We start from the raw sequence: 20,119 nt of genomic DNA, 5'->3' as shown, positions 1-20,119 counted from the left end.
AAATGGAAAGGAGTCGACTACATGCTTAAGTAGAAGATTTAAAAAAAGGAAAATGAGTCAACTACATGTAAAGGAATTGACCATATCACAAAGCAAAGTTGATTACATAGTAAAATCGAGTTGACCACTCAAAAGGAGTCACCACATACTCAAATTTTTGACAGAAAATGAAAAAGGAGTCGATCATACTCAATGTAGTTAACCACATGCCATAAAAATCAAACTTACCAATTTGAGGTTTATGGGTCCAAAAGTTGTAACTATCTATTGTTGTATTCAATAGTAAAAATATGAATAATGCATATTTATTCATAATTATTTGACTTATTTTCCTAGTTTTTTTCAAAATGACAAAAAGTCATTTTCTTGCCATAACATATAGTTTTTCTTAACGATTGGAGGAGTATATTTAACCAAACTCGCCCAAAAAATTGAGAACTCTTAACTACTATGTTTTTTAAACCTCTTGAGCCCTTACATACGATTTTGAGATTTTGTCTCACCTTCAAAGCTCCAAAGGAAGTCAAATTTGCTCTTTTACTTTAGTGTTTCAAAGATTTCACTTTAAGTTCTTTTGCTTAGTATCTCTTGTGCTAAAGACATTGATTTTGTACTTGATCAATATTTACTCTAGTGATCGAATTTGAAGAGGCTCTCCCATGAATATTAGAATTTGTGGGCGAAATTTAAAAAATCCAAGTAACCATATGTTTTTACTTTATAAATTATTACTTGGCAGGGTACACTCAACTAGTGTTATTCCACTTTGAAAACACTCATTGAAATCTTAGATTAGTACTTGTAAATTATACTTTAAATCATTTATTTGATTGAAATTGTTGTGCTTTTTCCCTCTAACTCAAAAAACTAATGCGATATTTACTTTGACTTTATTATTTAAAATCAAGCCATTGAGAATTATTTGAGCTATTGTTACATAGGTAGGCACATAGGATTGGTAAGTCTTATTATTTCTACTTGAATAATAAAAAAACTTAGGTTAGACAAAGGTGATGAATATAGTTCTACAGACTTTGTTAATTTTTTGTGAAGAGCATGGGATAATACATGAGATTGTCACTCCATATGTTAGGACTACTGATCATTCTCTCTTCCCATTTTTTTTAAAATTATTGTTTTATAAGTTTGAGTTAACATTGTCAGAGTGGTTCCGTCTACTCTTGTACGTGGTAACTTACCAATCTAACGGACCAGTCTGTTGGGTTGTATTGGCTAGCCGTTGTCATAGTATCAGAGCTGGGCACGCCATGTCCCGTGTTTGAATCCTGTGAGAGGCGGTAGAGAATGGGCAGGGTGGGTGTGTCAGAGTGGTTCCGTCCACTCTTGTAGGCGGTAGTTTTCCACACCTAACAGATCGGTCTTTTGGGTGTATTGGCTAGCCGCCGTCAAACATTAGTTGTCTTTTACATAAAAAAAGAGAGGTGAGTGTGATGAAAATTAAATTAAGGTGGTAAGTATAATTACTGATCTGCCATGGAGAAGAATATCATTTCACCACTTTCAGGGATGTTGGGTGAAATAACCATTTTAATTTTTACTTGGAAAGTATGTTCGATTGCCACATATACCACATGGGAGTTGTTTAAAATTTGAGTTATGGGTTCGAGTCTTGCGCAGGGTTTTCCAACCCTAGATCGTGACCCACCCGGGTTCTTTAGAATCTGGGTCGGGTCGCCTGTGTTGCGTCCGGTGACCTCAAGTCCAGAGCTGGACTCCAGACAAGTCGGGGTAGGGGTGGGCACAGTCGGGTCGGATCCCTGACCCCGAAACCCGAATCCGAAAAAAAACCCGAATTATCACTATATGGCCAGTGACCTGCTACAGCCGGTGTGGTCAAGTTCTTGAACGCCGGCTATATATCGGTCAGCAATCGCCGGGTTTAGCTCCATCATACCGCGTCACGGCCTCTCGTTTAATCATTCCTGTCCAACTTCGATAATTCTGTCTAGGTTCTTATCCTTTCTCGTGCAAAAACTCAATGTCTTGATTTCCCTCTGCGATCGAATTCGGCTGTAGTTTTACTAGAAACGGGTTTTCTTTCGAGGTTCTGATGGGTTGATTATGAGCGGCTATTGAAGTTGTTTGTTTTTTTCGTAATCGTTTTTGCCTCAGCGTGTTTTTTTGTCGTCTGACGTTAGGGTTCCGGTTTTGTGTTCTTGAGGCCTTGAGAGCATCGACTATGCCTTCGGTGCTCGGACAGTCCCTTAAGAAGCGTGAGACGATGATCCCCACGGCTATTTTTTCTCATGGCGGTTCCTGCTCTCATCGTCTGAAACAGTTAGAAAAGTGGAATCGTAGAGGTAACCTTAGTTAACGTTTCATATTGGAAGTATGGGGTCTTTTTAGGTTTTATCTCTCTCTTCCTTCTCTTTTTCCCTGTACCGCGGATCCGAACTAGTTGAAGGATTTTCAACTGAAGCACTGAATAGTATACAAACGATTTCTGTATTGTGAGACTTGCTGCTTGTGGCCTTCCTCTTTTTACATTTCTGGTGCTACACTCGGGTTTGAGAACCGGAAAGTACTCCTTGCGACTTTGGCAATTCACTTTGTGGTGTGGTGTCTAACATTTGCTGGTGTCTTTGTTATATAAAAGAGAAATAGTCTTTGTTGCTGTTTCACAGGTATTCTTTCTATGTCCATTTCTCAGCTTAGCGATCCCCTTTACTTCTTTCTAATTGTGATAATTATCTTCTATTCACTTTGAACATGTATTTAAACAAACTTTGCTTATTAGATAGTGAAAGGAAATTAGGTTTGGTTTTGTTTTTCTATTTTTTCTTCAGGTGTCTGATGTGTGTTATCAAAATTATTATCAGAACGATATTGCCGCCTTTATATACTATGTCGGTCACTGCATTGAACCTGTTGGTTTTGAAATGTTTTGCTGAAAGTGGGATTTTTTGCTTGTTTATGTTCCAGCAATTGTCGTTGTATTTTGATTTTCTCATTTATTTTGCTTTTACCAGATTGATAATTTATTTTGTTGGGTGAGCCTTCTGGATCGCATGTCCTATTATGAGTTTGATGCGATATTTCATAGAGCCAATTTGGCATCACCTGCAACTTTGTAGAGCATCTTAGTTTTCATGAACCTTAATGCGTTGAATTCCTCAGCGACCTAAACACAATTACTTCTTTGTTCAGGAGGTCAGATTTGCTAGTCCATGTACTAGCAATGGAGCTGATCCCTCCAATCACAAGTAAGAGATAATGAGACCCATTTATATGGAGATATGGGTCCCTTTCATTCTCTTCATCTCATTGGAGGGGACTGACCCAATGCTAATCAACATATACAGCATATTTAGTATCTTTTGAAAATTATGTGTAACTTGAACAACTGCTCATTTTATGTGGACATCATTGTCTCTTGGTGGGCTTTTGAGCTTACAATATCTGATGTTTAAATATGTAATGATTTTGTCATGGTTTTGGTACAGAATCATATATATATAGACAGATACCTTCTTCAGGTATACTTGTGGATGTTTTCCATGTCCCTACTTACATCCTGCACATTCTGTCTAAATTACCAATTTCAGTACATAAGTGATACACTTGTTCTCTTGCTTTCCATCTTACTGTGGTTTCTCCTGGAGCGGTTATAGTTGAAGAAGGTATGCTCTAGTATATTGATGATCTCATAATATCATGGTCAATCACTGCTAAGTTTTAGTATTATGAACATACAGTGGAACACGACAGTTCGACACATTTGAGAAACAATTCTACCCCTTCTCCATCGATTATCTTTCATTCTTGAATTTTCATACATTCTAGATCAGCGGAACATTTTCTGGTGAGGTTTACTTTTCTATTCTTGATTTTTGGAAAAAGGTTTCTGTCTATGTTCGTCTGCTCTTACTGTAGCACACAATTGTAACCATTTTAACTATCCGGAGGTCATCTACTGTACCATTTTTGGCAAAATGCAGGAATTACTTTGAGAATTTTGGAAATTTATGTGTTGTGGTACTTAGGCTGATTAGCTGGTGGGTTATTTCATCACTTCTATTCAATTCTTTCTGTTTAACCTTCTTGGAGGAATTTGTTCTTTTTGGATGAAGATGTTTCCTATTGGGAGAGATGAATGCCTGGTTAATGCATGTTTTCCTAGATATTTGCAGTGTAATATACGTGAAGCTTCAAAATTTAATGTTAAACACTATTGTGGTTTTCATCATGTTATCACCTAGTATATTCACAAAAGGTTCTTATACTGTGTGCTAGCCTATTTTCAGAAGGAATTGGCTTTGAGGTGTTCAAAGGCCACTTAAAATACTCAAGGACATTCAGTGGAATGGAGGAGACTGTTGAAGTGATTTCACTGGTGAATGTAGACACTCATTTAGTTACTGGTTGGGAAAATTTGGAAGCAGAAGAAGTTGGAGTGGCTCTTGATGTGATACTAACTATTAAGGATGATGGTGATGAGGTATCGTTTCCTGAGCATATGAAGGTTGCAAAAGTGAAACAAGATTGTGAGGCCAGTTTCAGAGCTGCAAAAAATCAGAAAAGGTTGGGTAAGTCTGCAACATTTATATCAACTGAGATACTTTCTGGTGCAGCCTTGGGTGATGAAGGCTCCATTGCATCTGGGAGTAAATCCTATGCTCGAGCATTATCTCTTCCTGTAAGTTAATTTGATTATTATGAAGTGGATTCTCCCTACTTATTATTGCTTGTAGAAGTGCCTTCTATGCTTATTTCTTTTCCATTGATTATTATGTAGTTGATGATCTTTCACTTATTATTGCTTACATTAGTGTCATCCATACGATTGTGTTGTCCAGTCTTCTTTAAAGCTGGTATCTGCCTTGAAGGCTGGGCGTGAACAGCAGGGCTTGCCTCCAAAAGAAAAAACAAATGTAACATGGGCTGCTGATGTGTATGAACCTCCTACTACTACTGTGTCACACACGGTGAGTAGCCACACCCAAAGGCAACGTTACCGAAGCACGAAGAGAAAGGACAAACACAAACATAAAAAGGGCAGAAAGTCCACCCAAGGAAGCAATTGTGAAAAAAAACGCCTTATTAGCCAAAAAAGTGTTAGTGGCTCAGATAATCTTCAGCAAAGGTTCATTTCCCTTTTGAACAGAAAATCTCTACAATTTTGCTTTCCACATTCGTTTAGAACCACCTAATTTCTTTTCTTTTGTCGTGATTTCAGGGTACAAGCATCTTCAGCTCAATTGCCTATAGCAGGAGTTCAATACCCAGTGAGTAACAATCAGGAGTCCAAGTGTGGAAGCGACAGCTTTCTGATGGCGTCTCTGACGGCCTCTCTGACTAACGTCCACTATTCTGTTGCGGAAGCGTGACCAGACATGGTGTACATAAATAAACCGGCAGACTCCAAAAGTGGTAGGGTTTTGGGATGTCATGGAGTTTGTTCTGTTTAGGAACTTTGGGTTTGCCATTTATTACAATTTCATGTTGCCAATAGTTGTTCAACGCTGATGGATGATTTGGCAGGCAATCTTAAGATACAGCTGCTTGAGGTATTATTGCCAAACAAGCCAACTCGGTTAGACTAAAAGGAAATTCTACATCATATACATACACAGAGGGCCAACCAAGCTAGTTATATTGACCTAAAGCTTTTTATCTTTTTTAAGAAAAGACTGGGAATTTATCTTTGATATGAAATCTGATTAGTGTTGTAAAGGATGGGTTGAATGACAACTCCCGAATGACTGTTTAGAAGCTTACCAACAGTGATATGGATTTGAACAGTACCTAGCAGTTGCCCTGACAAAGTTCTCTATATTTTTAGAAGCATTAAAAGTACGGCAGTTTGTGTTTTCTCTATTACATTGCATTAGAAGATTTTGGATGTGCTTCAGTCTATATTCAAACGAGATCATATATGGTCAAGAGTATATATGTATCCAAACAGAATGGAGGAAGCCAGCCCTTCTTTATCTGTTTCTGTACGAAGCCCCGGGGAGGACTCCTTCCAATTTTAGTTTAACAAACAGGCAGATTTCTTAATTTCTAATGGTACCAATAGTTATTTGGTACAGAATCCATCCACATATCAAAGAAGCCATCAAAACTGAAAACGGAGTTTCTCTCCTTTGTTTTTTTTTTTCTATAATTCCCAAATAAACCCTAAGAAAACCTGGCGAATTTGCCAAAGAAGGAGATTCTTTTTCTCTTTCGAGTTATTATCGGTTAAAAGACATTCATGAGCATCCATGGCTTCTTGTACAGTCTGCGAGCTTGTGTAAAATACCTGTTTGTCTGATTTCAGTAGTTTCTTTTATCTAATAAATTGAAAATAACTAAAATCTTGGCGACTGATCCGCTTAAGTTGAACCTAATTTAGATTTTTATGCCAAATCATGAAGCACTTCCTCACATTCGAGAAATCTGAATGAGTTTTGATATCACAGAGAAAAACATCATAATTAATTTGATCTTTCGAGTGACAAGAAGGTTAGACAAGAAGGAAGTGTTGAAGTATAGGGACCTAAAATAACTGTCTGCCAACCTTCTCTCACTTGTGTTTTCACGAGGAGGTGAAAAGGGTTTTTTCCCGTAGAACACTGATTTGTTCCTTGTGATCTCATTGTTAACTTTGGAATCAGTTATTTTTCATTTTCCCCCGCCCAACCACCTCATTTTCGTCGGTTGAGAGGCCTTCTTCTTCTTCCACTGAACTATATGAACCTTCCAACCGCTCTCTCTTCCTCCCTCATCCACTCCCTGCTCTATCTCAGAGTATAACTGCAGCTCCTGCTACACGTCTTCGATGGAAATTACCCAGATAATATGTATGTTGACTAGATTTGTGTGGAGCTTCTTTCTTCAGCAGCCGAAAAGTTCGTACCCGAATAAAAAAACCACCAAAAAAGCGAAAAGACACCGTGCCTGAAAATTGAAGTACTCTTATGTGAATATGTAATTTGGTAGGGGTATATTTGTATTTGGATATCTTCTCGTACCTCAGTATTCAAATACCCCGCACTTTTTGAGGTTTAGGATTTCTGACCGCTTGGGTAATGGCGCTGAGGGCTGGCTTTCGTCGACTTCTTAGCGCTTCTCCAACACTCTCCTCGCTTGCCTCTCTTGTCCGTCACAACTCCACCTTGACCGCTCCGAAGTTCTTTGTTAGCGGTATGTTTCCGGTCTGTCCCTCGGAACCATGCTTTGCTGTATGGCTGACTTACTTTTTCGTTGGTTCTGATCGATAATGTTTGGTTCTTTGATAACAAGAAGAGCTAATTTGTATACCTTTTTATAAACGATTTGATTAATTTACGGTGAAGTTGGTTTGTCTAATGTCACTCATGGTTTGAAGTGCTCTTGTGATTTTTTTTTTTTTTTTGCGTCAATTACCTCTTTAGATTGCTCAATCTGGTTTGATTTTTTTTCAGAAGATGTTAATTTTTCTAGCAAATCGCATGCCACTCCACTGAAGAGCGAAAGAAGTGTGTAAATTTGCATTGCCTATGCATAAAATATCTCTCCCCATGAGACTCGATCAATCACTACCGATTTTCTGCATTATTGTTGAGATTGTTATTGCTAAAACTCAAAACTTCTATGCCTTCTTCAACGCAGAAACTAGTTTTGCAGCTACTGGGAGACTCAAAGTTTGCGACGGTTTTTGGAAGTCTTCTAGCTAATGCCGCTCTCTAAAGACCTCACTTTCTTTTACAATTCCTAGTTTTCTCGTTGGGCTTAGGAAGGGGAACAGCTTCGAGTTCAGGTCTTCCGTCTTCGGTCAGGAATCGTGAAGAGGCATTTCGGCGAGAGAACAGGGCAGCCACGATTCCTCCTCTACGGCTCTCCGCCATAGACCTGCTTGCTGGTGCCTCTATTTATTTTGTGGCGAAAATGCCTTCGATGGCTTCTACAACATTGCTTGATGGTGAGAATTCCACTCAAAAACCTCAACTAAACGGAAAATTTACAGATAAACATTCCAGAGATGGAGCTTTGGCCAGGTACGAGAGTTTCTTTCCTTGCAAACTCTGGTTGACAAGTCTACAATTTTATTTCTTTATCGATTAGTGAATCAACTTTTGCCTTTTTTTTTTTTTTTGGGATATTCGTATTTCAGAAGGCAATTTATACAACAGCAAAGGAAGTCTCTGCCAATTGCATCAGGTATGACTTTCTGCTTGCTTTCTGCCTAACTTTACGGGGTGACCGAGTAACAGGATGATGGCGGCTTTTTTTCTTTAAAGCAGAAATATGTTATTTTTTTCACGAGTGCACTCCAATCGTACAGTAGAGAAAGTGATTGACCTCTTTTATGTCAAATCTTCAAAATTTTGAGCGTCATGGTGTAGCTATACCCTAAAAAAACATATCCAGTGGAAAAGAAGGCTCTTGATTTGATTCTCTTAAAATTTTAATGAATTTATTTGTATTACTTCTTCTATGTTTTCCCTTTTGACCAAAAACTATTGGTCTAAAATTTATGGATTTGGATTCCATTTTTGGAGGCATTGTTTTCATACTTATCAAAGGCACTAATTCTCAGCTGAATGAGTTTGTCCATATCCATGGTTAATGAGTTGGTCCAAAGTCTATATGCCTGCTTTTCTTCTATTTTTTTTACCATAAACAATAGGCTGATCCTCTAGTTACTTAAATACATTAAAATTTCCTAGATATGAATACAACTCCACCACTCTGTCTATTTTGTGATCCTTTTGTTGTGTTACTCTTTGCATCTGTAAATATTTTTTCATACTTTGGACCTGTGTGCTATTAAACTCTAGATCCTTGTAAAACCTTTAATATATGTCAAGTCACTCCTGATTCTAGTTTAATAAGGACATGGGTGTTTGCATTATGTTGTCCTTGCCTATTGTTGCTATGTGTTAGTCAATCTGACTGAGGCATATGTTTAGACTATCTATGTACTCAATGTGTCTGAGCTAATTAATTCAGAAAGCAAGAGCCTTATGCCTATCTCTTTATAGGTTGGCTTACCTTGAAGCCCATTCCCTTATGCACACCATAATCCACCAGGCTGATTTTTTAATACTCCACTTTATGTCTGCTTTTACTTTGATTCAAGTAACTTTTTTTACCTTTGTGATGATGGTTCTCACTTTGCTGTTAGGTACCTTTGCCCACAGGCTGCCCCCTCATGTTGTTTGTATATAGGACGTAGTGTATACTCTAATGTCAAACGATAAATACTTAATCAATACATCAGAAGTTTAGACTTAATGGAATGTAGAAAGTTAGACCCTTAAACTTATCTCATTTAAGTAACTCCAAACTTGCACTCATGCCTTAAGTTGGGCCTTAAAAATAAATATCTAATATGAACAAAAATAGTGCAAATGCATTGATAGTTGGTATTTCTTATATATTAGATTAATCTTTCTAGTGATGTTCTTATGCATTTTTATCTTCTGACTTTTTTTTCTTATGTATTTTAACTTTTTTGATTTCCAGTTGAGAAAAGAATTGTTGAGGAAGTGAGGAAGAACGACACACTCATAATAGTTGGTGAAACTGGAAGTGGGAAAACAACTCGTAAGTTTTCTACTTTTTTTCTTTCGATGGTGGTGTTTATTGTCTGTCTAGTTATGTTCTTAATTTTTTTTTTTTAAAAGGCAAGTTGGAGATGTTTCTTTACTTTATGTTTAGACAATGAAATTTATTGCATTTTCATGTTTTTTTGTAGGATTTTGGAACGTTCCACTAGTTGTTTGAGAACATATGGATGACTTTTTTGTATACCTTAGCTCCTAACCAGCTTTTTAGTGAGAACTTGAGTTTTTAAAACTAAAGGAGATAATGGGCCTGACTGAAACCAGGGCTACATCATAATTTCTTTGAAAAAGGAACTCAAGTTTGGAAATAGTTGAATGATTAAACTTTGATCCATGAGACTAGAGCCTTGATCATATGCATCCTTTAAAAATTAATATTTCCAAAAAAGTGTACTTTTAATGCATTTCAAGAGAAGAAATATGTCAATTCCCTAAGAGAGACAAATTCTAGAGGAATTCATAAGAAAATAAGTTTATTATCTGGAAATAGAGGTTCTTATTTAACAAGGAGATTTTTTTTGAAATATATTGATGATTTTTGTAATAGGAAAATATTCCCCCATTAGTTTGCACTTGGTGAGATCTTCTGCCTATTAGCTGGGAAGAGCCTCCTATCTTTTTCAATTTAGGTGGAACACCCCCAATTTGAGCATGGTATCAAAGTCATCATGCTTTTCTATTTCTATTGACTCGTTTGTCTAATCTAGGTGACCTTGTGTGTCTTCTTTGTAACTTGTGTATGGTCTTCATGCCTTGGTCCGGGATGTGTGTTTAGGCTTGGATATGAGTGGGAGTTGGTAGGTAGTATACCATTTTGTGGTTTTAGATGTAGTCCACATCTTAGGCTAGTTGTTTGAGAGTGAGAGAAGTTTCTTTAGGAGAACAATTCTATATTGTTTTGAACTTGGAAAGATATTGTGTTTGTTAATTGGGATGAGGCTTCTTGACTTATACGTGTGATTATGGAAGGAATTGGCCCAGGTTCAGCAATTAGCAGCCATGGACAGATCCTAACTTGTGATGCATAAGCTAAGCGAGTGATACGAACCATGTCAACCCGTGACGAAACTCGATACCAAATCTGGAAATCGTCCCCAAGATCTTTCAAGTTTGATGGAAACCGCGATCCGTTGCTTAGCAAAGTAAGAACCTTGGTATAGTGAAGACGCCATAAACGGGGATGGAAAATCCGTTTGATAAATCGGTATTGAACGCCATAAGAAAACCTTGATAAGTTCGGAAAAGTGAATCACTCACAATATCAATAGTCATCAAAAACTTTATCTGTGTATCAGGTCCTCTATTTATAGTGGAGGACGTGGTAGAGTCCTAATTACATTCAAATTCTAACTCTTAAAGATAAACCTAACATGATAAAATAACTCAATGTAAACTATAATTCTAACATAACTCAAACTCTATCTCTCTAAGATAAGCTTATCCGAAAAAGATAACACAATCTACTAGAGATCTAATATAACTAAAATTCTGACTCATGAGGACTCTTCTTGGCATCCCACATTCGACCATGGTGGGTCCCACATTGTAATAGAGTAAATCCAGCCCACATCCTCATGGTGGGTCCCACCAGCTTGTGCCACCATGGTGGGTCTCACAATATAACAGAGTAAAACCAGCCTTTGTTCACATCAGCGAGGGCAGGCGGTAATTAGTAACTTATGTGAGTTTTCTGGACTAGTGGAGGAGTCTGCAAATCATATTTTTCTCCATTGTTCTTACAGCTGGAAAATTTGGAAATTTATTCTTAGAGACATTGATGTTTCCATATGCTTCCATAGAACGGTAGAGGAGTTTGTTTCTCAGCATTTTGTTGGCCTTCTTCAAAAGAAGGTACAAAATTTTGGCACATTTCTTTAGTTGCAGTATTCTGGAGCCTGTGGAAGGAGAGGAACTCTCAGATCTTTATTCAGTACACTGTGGAAGGAGTCATTGAGAAGTTAATTTTTTCCATTATCTTGGGGATCCACTCTTTTGGGTCTTTCTTACTTATCCAAGTTTTGTTGTTAGACTAAGTTGTTTTTGGTTTGCAAGGTTTCACTCCTATTTTTCTCACACAATTTGTTGGGTGACACCTCTGCCTGGCTTCCTCAAGTTAAATTTTGATGGTAGCTAGTTAGGCAATCCCTCACCTCCTTGGTATAAGGGGGATATTTTAAGGATTATGACGGGACCATTCAGTTTACTTTCTAAGGACAATTGGCATGTGTGATGCAATGGAAGCAGAAATCAAAACCTTGCTTCAAGGATTACATCTATATGCTCAGCAGTTTTCAAGGTCTCTATTGATAGAAGGAGGCTCTTCCACTATCATTTCTTATGTTCTGGTGTTTTCACTCTGGCTTGGTGGCTCGGTCTTGTTATGATGAGATAATGCACTTATGCTTTTCTGTCATGTATTATAGCATCATGTTTTAAGATTGCCAAACCATGTTGCTGATGTCTTAGCCAAGTTAGGTGTAATGAGATCATACTTTATCTGTTGGAGAATCTTTCTCCATGTGGGTCTGAGGGCTCTCCTCTCTCGTCTCCATTGTACTCTTTAGATTCATTGATGAATTATGATATTCTCTTTGACACTTTATTTATTCTGACACTGTAAAGTCTACTTTACAGGTGAGCCTTTTGTATTTTGAGCATGCTTGCTCTTATCTTTATAGGGGGTTTCTTCTAGGTCATTGAAAAAAAAGACTTCTTTTGGGATTTATTAAAACTTAAAGTCCTTTGTTAAATTGTTTTGAAGGTCTATACCAAAATGCTAGCCACTTAGGAGACTTACCACCTAAACTCATAAAGCTTACATGATTTTAAGACATTTCAGATGTGGGATTATTCTTAACACTCCCCCACACGTGTGAACCCACTTTGATACCATGTGATTGGGTTGAGGTCCATCCTAAAATGATTAGCCACTTAAGAGACCTATTGCCCAAAATAAACCAAAGACCTCCAGCCATTTCAAATGTTGTACTATACCATTACCCACACTAACACCCTCATTCAGAAGAAACTAGTGAAAATATGACATTGTTTGCATTCATGATAGATAGTGAAAACGAATTCGGACCCCCTTATCTAGGTTTAGACAATTATAACTTAATTATTTACATTTCAATGCTAATATCTGATTGTCTAAATATTGCATCGTTGCTTGAGTGCAACAAATCATGTCTTATTTCCGTTTCCTGGCAGTCAAGCTTGAGTTCAATAACTATTTGTCTTTCAATGGACTTTACATTTGAAGCTAAGATGCAAGAGTAAATGGTTTTATATTGGTAGATGAAAATTCCCTTTCGGAGATGTTATATCAATAGACGCCCAAGACACAAGAGGAGAGTTTAATGACTATGCATTGTGGAAGATGAGTTCCAACCAACAGATATAGTTTTGGAAACTTATTATTCATAGAGAATTGTCTAATTGTCTAATCGGCTAATTGGCTAATGAGCTAATTGTCTTATTGGCTAATCGGCTAATTGGCTAATGAGCTAATTGTCTTATTGGCTAATCTGCTAATTGGCTAATTGGCTTTGCTTCTTGATGAGCATGAGCCCATTGTATGTTCAGGGGCTAGTGTGAAATGTCTGCTGCTATCTATGGCCAAAGTCTCCTAGACAAGTAGCCAATTTTTTAGTTAATGCTGTTATTGTTTCATATTCCTGTGCTGAAACAATTTGCAGGTTACTATTTGAAGAAGGAAAAAGAGAGCGAGTTGCCAATGTTCCCTGATAGAGTTGCTTCTTACTAACACATGCTGTTTATAGTTTCTTCTTTTTGGCCTTGCTCTTTGCTAGCTGAATTCAAAGAATCGCAAAACAGTCAAAGCCTATCATCTTTACTTTTTTTTTTCTTCTAAATAGTACCGTTTTCTCTTTCACTATTATTGTATCATGGTTAAAAAGAAAAGAACTGAATACTGTATTTCAGTAATGGTTTTACTTTTTATCCCCCTCTGTTCCTTAAATCTGCAACTATTGATGCAGAACTGCCACAGTTTCTATTTAATGGAGGTTTCTGCCATGATGGGAAAGTTATTGGGATTACTCAACCTCGACGGGTTGCTGCTGTCACTGTTGCAAAACGAGTAGCAGAAGAGTGTGGAGTTCAGTTAGGGCACAAGGTTGGATATTCTATTAGGTTTGAAGATGTGACTTCTATCTTGACAAGGATTAAGTTCATGACTGATGGTCTGTTGTTGAGGTAATTTTTTGTTTGAGTTTGTTTGTGGATATGTATCAAGGTTTCACAGCCTTGACGTTTGGTTTATTTCTGATTTTCTCTGTGAAGTTGCCCTGAAAGTTGAAGCTTTAGGTGAAATAGAAAAGATTTAGTCTGCTTGAAAATGATCAAGTGGCACAGACTATATGCTCTTTGTAGAAGAGAAAAAGATTCCAAGGAGGTCTGTGGCATTCATTGTATTTGGTTAATAGTTAAGAAGAGAACAATGATCAAATTTCTTGTAAGTTTTTTTATTTTTTTGAGAAATCACCTTAGCTAATTTGTAAGCATTGGAATTTATTGATTGAGGGGAATGAGACTAAAATATGAAGAGAGGGTTGGTGAAGTCCTGGATTTTATTAACTATTTTGCAGAAATGCCAAGGGGGATCCGTGTTATTCTTGATCCAGTTAATAACCATTTGGAGTCTTGCTTCACCTCAATGGATGTCGTGAATCTCTTGTTGTAGATCTTGGTCAAATGAAGAAGCTCGCTAAACTCAGCCTCCTAAGTACGCATGATGCTTAGAAGTACAGAGTAAGAGATTAAAGGATAGCCATTATGATAGTTAGAAGTCTAACCATTATGATAGCCATTAGGATAGCCATTATGATAGTTAGAAGTCTAACCATTATGATAGCCATTAGGATAGCCATTATCTTGGTGAATGTCCTCCCAGAATCTGGCAATTGCACTGAATGCCCAATCCACAAAATTGAAATTTTGAATAAAGGTCTTTCATTATTATAGGAGTCTTAATTGTTTCAGAAAATGTTTCACATTGGACAAAAACAGTGGTCAAACCTACTAATTCCTTTTTTAGTTGGTCTGGAACAATGCGCTGATAAAGTTCACAATGTTGTGGAGCCAGGCCCTTAACTAGGTTTGTCTTCCTAAATAAGATGTCTTAAGGGTGTCGAATATTGCTTCGTTTTTTTCCAGACTTACTATGCATTGATAAGGTTCATGCGATTGATCATCTAAGGAATTTGGATCTTTGTATATCTGGTTTTAATCTGGACCATCTAAGGGATAATTTGAATCTTGCATACCTTTTTATAGATTGGGTTTGTGCAAGGGATGTCACATTTCTTAGATGATAGCTTTTAGTCACCTGTATCACTAAATATGAGAACCAGGGGAAAAATCCAGTAATATAATTAACTATTTCACTCTCTAACTTTCTTTAATGAATGGAAAAAGGAAAGACGACCCTGAGACTACATAAGGTATATTGGACTTCAAGTGAGATTTTATGGAGAGTGCAAGTGTTGTGGAGAAGAAGCTAGGTTAGTTGCAGTAAATTTTGAGTCCTTGTCATCCCAAAGCGTTAGTTTTTTTGTTTTGACTGATAAAAAAATGTGAGGAATTTGTTGGACAAGTTCAATCTTATCAAAGAACATGTAGCACAGTCTTAAAATTGGTGTTCTTTTGTATCTTATCTTTACTTCATTGCTGCATGGGTCCAGTACATGCCTTTGTATGAAGGAAGTTATTTAACTTTATTGAAAGGATATGAATATTGTTTTCTTCGATATATAAGAATTTGGATTTGTTTATTGTGTAGTGATTAGTTATCCAGAAGTTTTTTTGTTTCCAACTAATTATGTTTGATAGATGATAATTGAATCTTGAAGAAAACAGAGATTTTCATTTTACTGTCTCTAACATCTCTAACAAGATTATAGCTCAATACACCTTACAGGGAAGCTTTATTGGATCCATTATTATCCAAATATTCAGTCATAATTGTTGATGAAGCTCATGAGAGAACAGTTCACACAGATGTACTGCTAGGCTTGTTGAAAGGTGTGCAAATCGCCAGGTCAAGGCCTACCATCCAGCAAAATATCTTAAATAAAATTAAAACTGGTGGTGAAGCATCTGATGAAAAAGATGAATTTCTATCTATTAGTTATCTGAAACCTTGTCAGGGTGCAAAGATATCTCCTTTGAAGGTGATTATTATGTCTGCAAGTTTGGATGCGAGGGGATTTTCTGACTTCTTTGGTGGGGCAAGAGCTGTTCACATCCAAGGGCGACAATACCCAGTGGATATACTTTATACTTACCATGCTGAACCAGACTATCTGGATGCTGCCTTGATTACTATTTTCCAGGTAATAGGCATCTTAAATTAATTCCTTCAATATTTCTATATGTTGGAGTTGTTACTCTGATGTCAAGCTGTTTCATATCAAGTAAAGCAGAATTTGCTGTGGTCTGACTAATTTCTCTTTGAATGCAACCGGAAAATGTAGGAAAGGCATGAATTTATCAATTGAATGTTACTATTATCATAACAAAATTAAAAATTGAGCTTGTTGTAAAAGGAAGAGCTGACAACAGAAATCAGAAAGGCATGAATTTCATTGATTCGATGTCATGAGAACTGGACAGTGTTGTGTAAAAAAAAAGTTGTAAGAACTGGACTGGATTAGCCAGTTCATTCTGGTTGCACCAAAACCAAAGTTTTGTCCAGCTCTTCAGCAGAAACTGCTTGGCATAAAAAAATCCAATGAGTTGGCAGTTGAGTGAACTGGTTGACCGATAAACCGGATGGCTGAATGGGCTCTGTTGTGCTATCAATGTGGTTCCAGATTTATATGTATTGATGTTTCTTGATTTTTGAAGCTAAAAGTGAAGTGCATTAAGTGTGATTCGAATTTGCAAACTTCTAACCAGGTTGCTAACTACTAATGTTTGGTTTCTGAAAAAAGGAGAAAATAATTTATGTATTATATGAATATATTACTCCTTATGACATACCAGTTCAACTGGGTTGAAGTGATACCTGCCTAATATTGTTTCAATGACTTATATGGTTTTGGAACCAGTTGTCTAGATAAGTTTTCAAATTCATGAATGCCAAACGTCAAATTGGCTTATAGACAATTGAGGACTGATGGCCTCCACTAGTTATTGAGAGTATCCACTCTTTATTGCAATTTCTCTTCCCTCTTTAGCTTGTTGCTTTCTCCTGTCTGCTGCTCCTGTTTCTAGTTCTTCCTTCTCTATGAAGGCATTGCTTGTACCATTGTAGCTGTAAACCAAAATTTTACAGAGTACTTGGAGGTTCCCAGTCTTTGTTTTTTGTTGTAATCTTCTCTTTTGATTGTCTGTTGACTTTCAAGAAGCAATCTATAAAAGATTTTTTATTTATTTATAAGAGAAATGTATGAATACTTGGCAGAAACTTTCAGGCGTACTTTCTTTTGGTCTTATTCTGTAACCTGAACTTTTCAGTGGGTATCACTAAATTTACTGGCATGGGTTTGAGCTTCAATTCAGCCTGCTTTAGTTTGGTTCCATTCATGAACTTGATTAAATTTTGGGCATCCTGTTTGTTTGTTTGACATACTCTCTCTCTCTCTCTCTCTCTCTCTATATATATATATATATATATATATATATAATAGGTAAGTGTAGTATATTTGTCAGTGAAATGGATTAATTGCAAGTCTTCCTTTCTATGTCAGATACATGTGGAGGAGGGACCTGGTGATATACTTGTATTTTTAACAGGGCAGGAGGAAATTGAATCCGTTGAAAGGCTTGTGCAAGAAAGAGTCAGGCAGTTGCCTGAAGACAGTCAAAAAATCTTTACTGTTCCTATATTCTCAGCTCTTCCATCAGATCAGCAAATGCAAGTATTTAGGCCAACTCCTCCTGGCTCTCGCAAGGTATATTAACTATAACTTCAATTCTGCTATCAGAAAAAACTCTCAAGAATGTGGGTGTTTTAAGATGCTTGTTATGTTTTTTTTTTTGTTTTTTTTTGTTTTGTGACATTATGCTGTCACAAAAGCCATTCCTTTCTTGTTTGCCTCCATTCTTTTTTTCAGTTAGTTTCTTTTTATATAGTTTCTTTGTGTAACATGAGGAACATCTCTTAACAGAAAACTGTGGGTCATCTAAAGTTAAGCTTGTTCATTTTAATTTTTTTGGAAGTTGCGAGGACTTTTATGTTGCCCTATTTTTTGCTATTCTAACTTCTGGAAGTACACAAAAATCTAGAAATGTAGGTCGTTGATATGTCCAGAAGTCCAAGTGGCTGATGTTATCGTATATAAGGGCATTATTGTCAATTTGTATCTTATAAGGGTATTATTGTAATTTCTGTCTTAAAACTTCTATATCTATGTATCGAACAGAAAATCAGGTATCGAAATAGAAATAGATCTCTTAGTTTACCTTCGTTCGGTGAAATCAATTTACATGGTATCAGAGCTGCGGGAGATCATCGGCGCCAAGAGTATTTTTCGATGCTCTCAGAGGTGAGTTATCTTCCTCCCGATTTCTATTTCGTCGGATCTAGGTTCTCGGTTCTTGATTTGGTTTTGGTGGACTCTAACGGAGTCATTTGCGTCACGAGTAGACCTCGTCAGGGAGGTTCTGTAGCAGGGGAAGGGGTTGTCGTTGCCGTTTGTAGGTTATGACGGCTTCAGGCCTCATGTCGTCGGGGAGATTCAGTAGCAGGGGAAGGGGTTCTGCGTTGTCGGGGAGATTCAGTGACAGGGGAAGGGGTTGTCATTGCCGTTTGTAGGTTCCGACGGCTTCAGGCCTCACGACGGCGGGGTCAGCTGTTTCTTACATTGCCTTCATCCGCAATCTTTCTCAGAACGGCGATTCGCCGTCTTTTGCTTCCGGTTTTCAGACAGTGAAGTGATCTCAGAGAGTAGTAAGGGGGGAAGCCGCTCATAAAGGAAGAAAGAAGGGGAGATTCAGTCTCAAGTCATCTGGCTTTTATCATGTCCTCTGATAGGTTAGACGCATTCCCTATCCGTTTCACGGGTAAAAATTACAGTGCCTGGGAATTTCAGTTTCGTTTATTTGTTATGGGAAAGGAGTTATAGGGTCATATAGATGGGACTGATCCCGCACCTCGAGAGGCCGAGGCTTTGTCCAAGTGGACAGTCAAGGATGCTAGGGTCATGACCTTGATCCTTGGCTCCGTTGAGCCTCACTTTGTTCTGAATCTGCGGCCTTATAGAAATGCGGCTGACATGTGGGGTTACCTTGCCCAGGTTTACCATCAAGACAACACGGCTCGACGTTTTCAATTGGAGTATGAGATGAATAATTTCACACAAGGAAGTCTATCCATCGAGGAATATTTTTTTGGTTTTCAAAACCTTTGGGCTGACTATTACGATATTGTTCATTCTACTGTTCCCGTTACAGCTCTCTCTGCTATTCAAGCAGTGCATGAAACCAGCAAGAGAGATCAATTCTTGATGAAATTCCGTTCCGATTTTGAAATTGCACGGTTTAATAAGATGAATCGTCATCCTGTCCCATCTCTAGCTGCTTGTTTCAGTGAACTTCTCCGTGAGGAGCAGCATCTAGCAACTCAGGCTAGCATCGAACATCGGGCTAACGTTAGTGCCCCTGTCACTGTGGCTTATGCAACTCAGGGGAGGAATAAAGGACGAGACATGCGTGTTGTTCAGTGCTATAGTTGTAAAGCTTTTGGTCATGTTGCTCGGGATTGCCCTAGCAAGTTCTGTAGCTACTACAAAAAACTAGGTCATATCATCTCTACTTGTCCCATTCGACCTGCAAGGAGGCCGGGTACTGCTTATCATGCCTACGCTGGTGCCTCTAGTTCTACTGCATTGCCTGCTGCCTCGCCCGTTGTTCCTGCTGCACCTACAACTTCTACCCCACCGACCATACTCACTCCTGAGATGGTACAACAGATGATCATTTCTGCTTTCTCTACTTTTGGGCTCTCAGGTAATCCTTAAGTTTCTTCTAAGTCATGGTATTTTGACTCCAGAGCTTCTAATCATATGACCAATACGGTTGTTTCTCTTTCTAATGTCCAAAATTATGATGGAAATCAGACAATTAACACCGCAGATGGCAGTTCTCTGCTTATCAGTACTGTTGGTGATCTTTCCTCTTGTTTAACTGATGTTTTTGTGTCTCCGTACCTCTCCACAAATCTTATTTCTGTTGGTCAATTGGTCGATAATAATTGTAATGTCCATTTCTCTCGATCTGGTTGTGTTGTGCAGGATCAAGTGTCCGGGACGATGATCTCGAAGGGGCCTCAAGTGGAACAACTCTTTCCTCTTTATGTTTTTCCTCCCACCATTAGTCCTAGTTTTCCTTTCCTTTCCTTTGCATGTAATGTTGCTGATTTTGGACCTAAGATGTGGCATAAACGTCTAGGCCACCCCAACTCTGATGTACTTCGAAAATTATTTAATTCAAGTGTCTTGGGACATAACGCGTGTTCTTCTCTTGATCTTTCTTTTGAATGTCCATCATGCAAACTTGGCAAAAGTAAAGTTCTACCTTTTCCTCATCATGCATCTCAT

At 37.7% G+C, this 20,119-nt stretch overlaps 2 protein-coding genes across 7 annotated transcripts in view; both read left to right on the top strand.

The window, feature by feature from the left end:
• Positions 1-1,912: 1,912 nt before the first annotated feature.
• Positions 1,913-5,838, top strand: LOC137966575 (uncharacterized). Of its 3 annotated transcripts, XM_068813243.1 has the most exons (5): positions 1,913-2,645; positions 3,169-3,224; positions 4,266-4,657; positions 4,818-5,104; positions 5,198-5,838. In XM_068813243.1, the coding sequence occupies exons 2-5, from the start codon at positions 3,200-3,202 to the stop codon at positions 5,346-5,348; spliced, it is 855 nt and encodes a 284-aa protein (XP_068669344.1). In that variant the 5' UTR covers positions 1,913-2,645; positions 3,169-3,199; the 3' UTR covers positions 5,349-5,838. The 3 variants fall into 3 exon arrangements, with proteins under 3 accessions (XP_068669344.1, XP_068669345.1, XP_068669346.1); XM_068813244.1 differs by lacking the exon at positions 3,169-3,224; XM_068813245.1 differs by lacking the exon at positions 3,169-3,224 and having other exon boundaries at positions 4,255-4,657.
• A 1,222-nt stretch (positions 5,839-7,060) lies between these two features.
• LOC137965860 (pre-mRNA-splicing factor ATP-dependent RNA helicase DEAH10-like) overlaps positions 7,061-20,119 on the top strand; it is a 29,944-nt gene continuing 16,885 nt past the window's right edge. For all 4 annotated transcript variants that reach the window (XM_068812230.1, XM_068812229.1, XM_068812228.1 and 1 more), the window contains exons 1-7: positions 7,061-7,149; positions 7,597-7,982; positions 8,099-8,145; positions 9,454-9,534; positions 13,556-13,772; positions 15,496-15,910; positions 17,270-17,473. In XM_068812230.1, the coding sequence (XP_068668331.1) occupies positions 7,873-7,982; positions 8,099-8,145; positions 9,454-9,534; positions 13,556-13,772; positions 15,496-15,910; positions 17,270-17,473 (1,074 nt within the window). In that variant the 5' untranslated portion in view covers positions 7,061-7,149; positions 7,597-7,872. The remainder of the gene's footprint in view (positions 7,150-7,596; positions 7,983-8,098; positions 8,146-9,453; positions 9,535-13,555; positions 13,773-15,495; positions 15,911-17,269; positions 17,474-20,119) is intronic.

The sequence above is a fragment of the Aristolochia californica genome, unplaced genomic scaffold (assembly GCF_029961685.1).
Source record: "Aristolochia californica isolate CCGP_79_NKW_82.1479 unplaced genomic scaffold, dmAriCali1.0.hap1 SCAF_5, whole genome shotgun sequence".
NCBI classification, from domain to species: domain Eukaryota; kingdom Viridiplantae; phylum Streptophyta; class Magnoliopsida; order Piperales; family Aristolochiaceae; genus Aristolochia; species Aristolochia californica.
This window is presented reverse-complemented; position numbering and strand designations above follow the sequence as displayed.